Raw genomic sequence first — 8,635 nt, forward strand, 5'->3', positions numbered from 1 at the left:
TTTGTCGTCATGTACAGATCGCATGTCAATTTGTTTTGCAAAACCAATGGTGGATCATAAACACACACACACTACAACAGGGAATAAAGAGGCAGGACAAATCTAAAATCAAAACTAAAATAGTTTTTCACAAAAATATTAAGCAGCACAATTGTTTTAAACATTGATAATAATAAGAAATGTTTCTTGAGCAGTAAGTCAGCATATTACAATGATTTCTGAAGGATCATGTGATGCTGAAGTAGACTGGAGTAATGATATTGAAAATTCAGCTTTGCATTACAGACATAAGTTACATTTGAAAATATATTCTTTTTTAAATAATTTGTCTTTTTAATAAAAAAAGGAAACATATTCAATACATTTATACAAATTAGTTTTCTTTAAAGACATTTTTAAAGTTATTTCTTATTTTTCTTCTAATTTCTCTTCCATTTTTTCCGCTTTGTGATAATACCCTTTAATAGACCTTCTGCCTGTGTCAAATACGATTTTATAGAAATGTATTCTTAACACTTTAAATTCATCATTGTTCTTTCTGTGGTGATAGATCATTGGCCTATGAGAGCTGGCATGTTCCACCATATTCTCCTTCTTATCTTAGAAAGAAAAGCATAAAACATACATAAATACAGATGCTAGTAGACTGACCTCTGGTGGTAACTTGTGGAATATCTGTATGAAAACTGATGAGTAAAATAAATGGTGAGGGAAATAATGTACTTAGCATCGGCAGTAAGCCCTTGGTAGTTAGTTATAGCTGGGAAACAAACAATAAAATTAGTATTGACAAAATCCAAGAGCCTAAATTAACCAAGAAAAGACAAGACCAAAATAGCCTATAATTTGCTCACATTTTATAATAATAAGGTTTCAAAACAGTCACAAAATAGTGAACTTGGAGTGGGTTTGTGTTTGTTATTCACATTTAATCCTCGTTAAAACGCTTTTTACAATTATTTGTGTATGTGTGTGCAGTTGTAGAGATAAAGCAGCCCAGGATTGGTTCATCAGTGCTCTGTGCAGTTGGTCTGACTCTTGGGCTGCTGGGTATGACTTGGGGTGTTTTTCCATTGCCAAACAAAGGAACTGAATATAATTATAGTGATACAGTAACAATGACATATTTGTCGTTAGTTCTGTTGCAGATGCCATACACATTTGCAATGCAAAACCTTCTGTAGATCAAATACACGTTATTTTCTTCCCGTTTCAAAAACAACAATCTAACATGGTTCTGCATTGTACATTGGCTGGTATTTTTTTTCCTCTCAAAAATGTAAAATATAATAAATAAACTAGTACAAATAAGAACAAAAGAGAATTTATTTTCTAAAAGTCTACAGGCTTAAAAGTGCACATAGTAATTGAAAAATCATAACTCATAAATTTAGTTTTCTGTAAACAGATCACCCTATTGTTTGAGCATTATTAGACATATTTTGCAGGAGCTGAGAAATACTGTATAGAGGACTGTTGCCTGGGTATTGTCACACAGTAGGCCTACTCAAGCCAAGGTTGTCTCAGATGGTGTGGAGGGATGTTGCAGACACAGATATTACGACCTATTGGAGTTCAGTGTCGTTCACTGTTTGAACAGGAAGCAAACAGGCTGGAAGTCTGTAAAAGCCTGTAGACAGCAACAAAACAACAACATTTCCAGCATCTCAGATAATATTATTTACACTGAATATTAATGAGCGCCGAATCTGTCTTCATTCTTTACCATACAATATGAACAGTTTTGCTTAGTTACTTTTAAAAGTAATGCATTACAATATTGTGTAATTAACTGCATTACTTACTAGCATTATATTTAGGGTGACCATGTTTTAGTTTTCAAAAAAGAGGATGTAGGACAAGGGGTTGGGGTCCTAGTTTTGGTATTTTACAGTAAACACAGCTAAAAAGCTTCCTACCACAGTTGCCATACTTCACAAAACTTTTTTTTACGCATTTTTCTACGCATTTTTTTAAGAGGACATGTCCGGGTAAAAGAGGACGTATGGTCACCCTAATTATAATACTTTTGGGTTTGTTTAAAAGTTTGTGAACCCATTTTAGAAGTGAGAGAAAAATATTTTCTTTGTCATTTATTCATTGAGAAAATGATCCACATATCTGTGGGTTGCAAAAATTTGTGAATCTCTTGGATTAGCAGTTTATTTAAAGGTGAAATTATCCTTTAAGTCCATCTGTGTAGATGTGTTTTTAGTCACTGCAATGACTATCAAATGTCATGTGACCTGTTTTATTCAAAGAACAAGAATCTTTCAAAGTCTGATCAGGTTTGAGGAAAAGTGAATCATATCACGAACAAAGGAGATTACTGAGGACCTTGGAAAAAGTGTTGATGTTGCTCATAAGGCTAGAAAAGGTTGCAAAACCATCTCTAAAGAGTTTGTACTCCACACAGTCAGACAGATTGTGTCCAAATGGAGGAAATTTAAGACCACTGTTACCTTCCTGAGAAGTGGTCGACCAACAAAGATCAACAAAGACTCCAAAGCAGAATGCATAATGGTCTGCAAGGTTGCAAAATTTCCCTGGGTAACTTCTAAGCAACTAAACGCATTTAGTTTTTTAGCCTGTCAACATTGATGGAACAATGAATTCTGAGTTATACCAGCAAATTCTGAAAGAAAACATCAGGACATCTGTTTAAGAAGAGTCTCAAGAGAACGTGGCCCATGCAGCAAGACAACGGCCCCAAGCACACAAGTCATTCTACCAAAGAATGTTTAAAGAAGAACAAAGCTAATGTTTTGGAATGGCCGAGTCCAGACCTTAATCCAATTAAAATGTTTCTGGAAGGACCTAACTATGGAAACCCACCATAGTTTAAGTGCTCTGGCACTAAGGAATGGGCTAAAACTCTTATTTGTTATTGTGCAGGACTGATCAGCATTTACAAGAAACTTTACCTTCAGTTACTGCAGCAAAAAGGGGTCACACCAAAAACTGAAAGTACACACATACCTTTGCAATGCACAGATATGTAACACTGGACCATTTTTCTCAGTAAATAAATGACAAAAATTTTTTTTCTCTGACTTGTTTGATTGGGTTCTCTTTTTCTACTTTCAGAACATGTATGAAATTCTGATGACGTTTTGGGTCATGTTTATGCCTAAATAGAAAATTCTAAAGGCTCTCACACAAAGAGTGAAATTAATATGCCGCAGATTAAAGAAAGTCCCTCTTGCATTACTTGAAAAAGTACCGAAGATATTTAGTTGAATATTTAACACTGATTGCGGATCTTGCATGAACTTTAATAATTAACACTGAATATAAATACCAACCTGTGTGTTTTCTCTTATAGTAGATAAGTCCTCCAGCCGCTATAACAACCCCCATCAGCAGCCCCACAGCTCCAAGAATGATCTTAGACCTTTCAGACTCAGGCATAGAAGGATCTGGAATTAGCAAAAAAAATGTTGTATAGTAAATATGATTTTACACACTTTAATTTCATCGTAGCTCACTTCTTACCCCAGTGATAGATCATGGGTTTATGGGAGCTGGCGTGCTCCACCACACAGGAGATCTTCTCTCCAGGTTTGGGGAAGTATTCCAGGTGGGAGTGGATCTGATAGAACCAGTCTCCATTAGCCAGCTCCTCAGTGGACGTCACATCAGCTGCCATCACTTTATCATCTCTCATCCACGTCAGTCTAATAGGTTTGGGGTAGAAGTCATAAGCACTGCAGATCAAAACAGCTTTCTCATTCCCTTTAGCTTCCTTGTCTGACCGGATAATGACTTCTGGTTTTACTGTAGAAGTGGAAATAAAACAATTTCCACTTAGTGTAAATGCCATCTATTATATGCACTTTTTGCGAATAGCTACTGCCATAAATTAATATCTAACGTATTTAATATTAAGAATTTACAAGTTGAAAATATTTACAAGTAGGAACAAGAATACCTATTTTACCTGTTTTCTCAGCAAAAGAGGCAATTAACACTTTAAATAGTCTGCAGTGTTGCATGAGAAGATCTCCCTGTGCAAGTATAATCTTGTTTTTATTATAGTCCTCTGCCCATTTCTCTCCAAATTCAGTGTAACCAACAACCTTTTCCTCAGTACTGTTGTATCTCAGATATTCAAACTTGTTGAAGTTGACTGAGTAAGTTAACTCAACAGTTTGTTGAGAGATAGATGAATGACACAATATTTGGACATATCCATAATGTGCATGCACTAAAACGAGAGAGAGAGAGAGAGAGAGAGAGAGAGAAATGAACAGGAGTGGAATACAAAAATGTGCAAATATAAGATATATCTTTAGATTATATTATAATATAAAAGCAGACTAAAGCCATTTCATAAAAACAAGACATATATTTAAAAAATGTTTGGGCAAACAACATTCTGCAATATTGAATTCTGGAAAAAACACAGAGGCATTTTTATATTAAGGCATTTTATCTTACCTGTTTCAAATAAAGTAGATAATATCATTGCCAGATACAGCACAGGATACTGCATTTTTGCATCTGTGCCAGGTACTTTTGTCTTATGCATATATTAGTCTGGGCACTGTAACATCCGTGCCTGGATATGACAATGACACTCTCAGTGTCAGCACCTGCCAATCAGAACATTTTAAACCAAAACATTATTCAAATGACTGTGCACAGCAGAATTACAATGTTAAGCAGAAGGATGCAGCTGTTCTTTGGTTAGATTCAATTCTGTGAACAAACATGATTGGAACATTTTGTGGAATATTGTTTTTCATCACCTATTTCCTATATACTGAGGGCCAAAGTAAGTAAAAGACTCTTCCCTTAATAAACATTTGTAATACATTCATGTTAAAGCTTATTGAGCTATTTTATTTCATGCTCTTTGTGAGCTCTAACATAATAATCTTCTAATTCTGTAATCTAGGCTTGAATCTTGAATTTGGCGTGATTGAATCGTGCAGTGAATCAGCAGGTACTAATGAAATTCTCTTCACTTTTAACAATGAAGTCGCTGCATACATGGACTTAAATGAGAAAAAAGTGTTTTTTGTAGCACCTGACTTTGTACCAACGCAACCTATCTTCAATACACACCCCTTGGATACTATTAACATAGATTATATTGAAGTAACAACTTTTTGCAAAGACGCATTTTTCAGGACACTCTCCCTTAATGGATCTGAATCTCTTGGTAAGTTTTGTTTTATCTAAACCCCATTTGAATTAAGCATTTAACTGTCAATTCAAAGTAAAGGGACATCCATTTAGTATACATTACAAATACAGGTAAATAGTATATCATTTTGTTATTATCAAACTGAAATAAGGTTTAAAAATGTCTTACAGAACCCCCTTGGACTTCAGTTTACCCCAGGAATGATGTGAAATTAAATGTCAGGAACACCCTGATTTGTCTGGTTTCTGGATTCTTTCCTCCGCCTGTCAGAGTCTCGTGGACCAAAAACAACGTCAATGTGACAGATGAATCAACTCTCACAAGATATTACCCCAACAAAGATGGGACACTAAATGTATTTTCTCGATTGAGCTTCATTCCAGAGGGAGAAGACGTTTACAGCTGTTCTGTGGAGCACAAAGCCTTTCAGCAACCTCAAACCAGAACATTTGTTATTAACATTTTAACCTCTTTAGAAACACACAATGAATTTCACAAATATTTGTGTCTGTGTGTGCAGTTGTAGAGATAAACCAGCCCAGCGTTGGTCCATCAGTGTTCTGTGGAGTTGGTCTGGCTCTTGGGCTCCTGGGTCTCGCCACTGGAGTCTTTTGCATTGCCAAAGGGAAAAACTGGATATAATAATATTGATATACACTGACATATTTGTTGTTAGTGTTTTTACAGATGCCATATTTGCATTGCAAAACCTTCTGTAGGTCAAATACACATTATGTTCCTCCTGTTTTAAAAACAATAATCTAAAATGGTTCTGCATTTTACATTGCCTGGTATTCCTCTTCCTTTTAAAAATGTAAAATGTAATAAATAAACTAGTAAAAATATGACAAATATTATTCCTTACTCTGAAATGACTCTTGTAGAATATGTCGTACTGTTGTTACTGCATTTCTGCATCAACGGACTAAAGTCCAGTTGAGATGGAGCACAGTGCACACCAACTGAATCATAGTTATGTTGCAGGGAGGCATGAGGGCTGGAGATATGGCCAGAGCAGTAAACTGTATTGTCCGAAATAGCAGACACCTAAGACTTTGCTACAGGGAGACAGAAAGGAAAGCTGACTGTCCTTGCAGTGGCAAACTATGTGCAATCATGTGTCACACTAGATGTTTACGGTTGTTTTTCTGTGCTTCCTTATTTTTATATTTTTTTTATTTTACTTCTTCATTTTTGTTTTAGTGTTTAAGAGAACAAAATGTAAGATGATACATGACAGAGAAATTTACTCAAAGGACAATGTACATAAATAATTATTTTAATTAATTACAATCAGAAGTAACTGCAGCAGAATTTATATTACAAACAATTAGTCTGTTCATCCTGTGAACAGTGTAATTTCACATAAACTAAGAAATGTTATTTTTGTCGCCACAGAAAATAACTTTCTTACAGTACTAGTGCATTATAGATCGGTTCGTTAAAGGAACATTATGTGCAAGCATCAGAATCAGAACTCAGTGAAAGTACACAAAAGTTTTCGTATAAAAATTTAACCATGAGGGAAGGGCAAGTGAGAGTGAATGAATGAAACTGTTAGAGGAACAGGGAATATAAATAAAAAGAGTTGTTTAACCATCTGCACACAACTAAGCACCTTTGTAACCAAGGGACACAGCTTATTACTGTATAAACCTCTGGTTAGTTCACTCAAATGTATGATACTTGCAATGCCTTTGCAATTGAATGAGCATCTGGTTGTAGTCTCATTTGCAACTTACCGACTACCTCACTAAATAGATAGTCATTAAATAGTCATTGCCTTAGCACCAGCCTTTGCCGCAGACCGCATGCAGTGCCCAGTTATAGTCAGCACTCATTCCACCAGAGGAATGGCCTCCTTCTGGGCCTGGTGCAGTGGCATCTTTATTGGAGACATCTGTGCGGTGGCCATCTGGTCCTTGCCATCCACCTTTGCTAGATTTTGTAACCTGGATGTTTCTGCCCTTCAGGCAAAGATTCTGTCCGTTTAAAACGGCTAAACTGCCTGCAGATATCATTATTGTGGTCTTCATGTTCTTATTCATGTTCGCCTGTGATTCTCTTAGGGTCCACAAAATCACCTTTATGCTAGAGGTAGTTTTAATCTTTTGCTCATTCCCTGACATGATGTGGACTCCAGATTGTAAAAAAGGAGCAACTTTTTGTTGAAACATTAAACCGGTCCCCGTAAAAGGAACGTCTTTCAGATGAGGCATTAAACTGGCCTCCTGACTTTCTGTGGTAATTTGGTCATTCTGTGGAATTTGACCTCATTTATTAAGGTGTGCAAATGCAGTTTCTGTATTGCATGCAGTAGCCAGGGTTTGGTTTATCACGAAAGTTAAGCAGTTTTGAGCCAGGCCAGTACACTGGGAGGCCTTTTGTGGAAAACTAGCTTGCTGCTAGTTGTTACTAAGTTCAGGATTTGCATCAGACTCCGCAAATATAGTCTGATCTTTAAAGGTGCCATAGAATGGAAAACTGTATTTACCTTGAAATAGTTGAATAATAAAAGCTCAGTACATGGACATGACATTGATACTGTGAGTCTTAAACACCATTGATTCCTCCTTCTTTTATAAATGTAGTGTTTGCAAAAGACCACTGAAAAAGAGGCCAATTCCAACATAACACCGGCTATTATGTAAGAGTCGCGATCATTAATAATTACGCCCCCAACATTTGCATAGCCCAACCATCAGAAGTTCTGCAGCTAGGCTATTGTGAAAAAAAAACAAAACAAAGCAAGGACAATGCTTAGCTTCGGTTAGCTTCTTGCTAGCGCTAGCCTGTTACATTGCAGTACATAAGATTTCACTTACCACATAAACAGAGATGAGTGCGCTGATGATGGTGAATGATGGAGAAATAACTGTGCTGATGATGGCGAATGATTTACAGATCCCAAGTATCACAGCTGAACTTGTGTGGTAAGTAAGCACTCCCTCTGCATTATAACTTTACATAGAGCACATGCGATCACAGTAATGAGACTAAAATATCGGCGATTCAAAGCGGCAGATTCAACAAACCACATATTAAAAGCGGCTAGAGCTCCTAATTAAATATATATTTTTATCAATGTGCCAGCTTAGAGATGAGCAGCTCATTAATATTCATGAAGCTTCCACGAGTATGATATGATGCTAGTTTTCTCAAATGAAACGGTAAAAGTGACACTCACAGCAGTTTTGGAGATTGAGTTTATCTGTTCATGTGAGATGCAAATGCCAAAAATTACCGGGAGCGTCACGTGTTTTTCAGTATTGCGCCATTTTCAGTCTCCACCATTCATACATACAGCTAGGCAAACGGAACATATCGGATTCATATTAAAACGGTCTTTTTGCATTTCAGTTTTCACATACACTAGTCCATATCGCGATTTGAATTAAGTGACAGACCAACATTTGATTTATGAATCCAAAAAACGACGAATTTACGTGGCATTTCGCTATAGTAGATTCGGTTTTTATGAAT

General features: G+C 36.2%; 2 protein-coding genes across 2 annotated transcripts; one reads left to right on the plus strand and one right to left on the minus strand.

The window, feature by feature from the left end:
- Nucleotides 1–1,308: 1,308 nt before the first annotated feature.
- Nucleotides 1,309–4,935, minus strand: LOC141286537 (rano class II histocompatibility antigen, A beta chain-like). Its single transcript, XM_073818589.1, has 5 exons — nucleotides 4,441–4,935; nucleotides 3,941–4,207; nucleotides 3,496–3,777; nucleotides 3,306–3,419; nucleotides 1,309–1,630 (listed from the first exon to the last, which is right to left on the minus strand). The coding sequence occupies exons 1-5, from the start codon at nucleotides 4,529–4,531 to the stop codon at nucleotides 1,566–1,568; spliced, it is 819 nt and encodes a 272-aa protein (XP_073674690.1). The 5' UTR covers nucleotides 4,532–4,935; the 3' UTR covers nucleotides 1,309–1,565.
- Nucleotides 4,714–5,794, plus strand: LOC141287658 (H-2 class II histocompatibility antigen, A-U alpha chain-like). Its single transcript, XM_073819807.1, has 4 exons — nucleotides 4,714–4,777; nucleotides 4,901–5,167; nucleotides 5,323–5,603; nucleotides 5,672–5,794. Exons 1-4 carry the CDS (start codon nucleotides 4,714–4,716, stop codon nucleotides 5,792–5,794), a joined length of 735 nt encoding a protein of 244 aa, XP_073675908.1.
- Nucleotides 5,795–8,635: the final 2,841 nt, after the last annotated feature.

This window comes from Garra rufa, chromosome 15, assembly GCF_049309525.1.
Source record: "Garra rufa chromosome 15, GarRuf1.0, whole genome shotgun sequence".
In the NCBI taxonomy this organism is placed as follows: Eukaryota; Metazoa; Chordata; class Actinopteri; order Cypriniformes; family Cyprinidae; genus Garra; species Garra rufa.

Excerpts from the sequence above, each read along its gene's own strand:
- LOC141286537 (XM_073818589.1), bottom strand. The coding sequence starts at position 4,531 with ATGCATAAGACAAAAGTACCTGGCACAGATGCAAAAATGCAGTATCCT. Across the intron at positions 4,208-4,440 it reads ATCTACTTTATTTGAAACAG|TGCATGCACATTATGGATAT; the intron begins GTAAGATAAAAT and ends CTCTCGTTTTAG. Across the intron at positions 3,420-3,495 it reads ACCCATGATCTATCACTGGG|ATCCTTCTATGCCTGAGTCT; the intron begins GTAAGAAGTGAG and ends TGCTAATTCCAG.
- LOC141287658 (XM_073819807.1), top strand. The coding sequence starts at position 4,714 with ATGATTGGAACATTTTGTGGAATATTGTTTTTCATCACCTATTTCCTA. Across the intron at positions 4,778-4,900 it reads CCTATATACTGAGGGCCAAA|GCTTGAATCTTGAATTTGGC; the intron begins GTAAGTAAAAGA and ends TCTGTAATCTAG. Across the intron at positions 5,604-5,671 it reads AACCTCAAACCAGAACATTT|GTTGTAGAGATAAACCAGCC; the intron begins GTTATTAACATT and ends TCTGTGTGTGCA.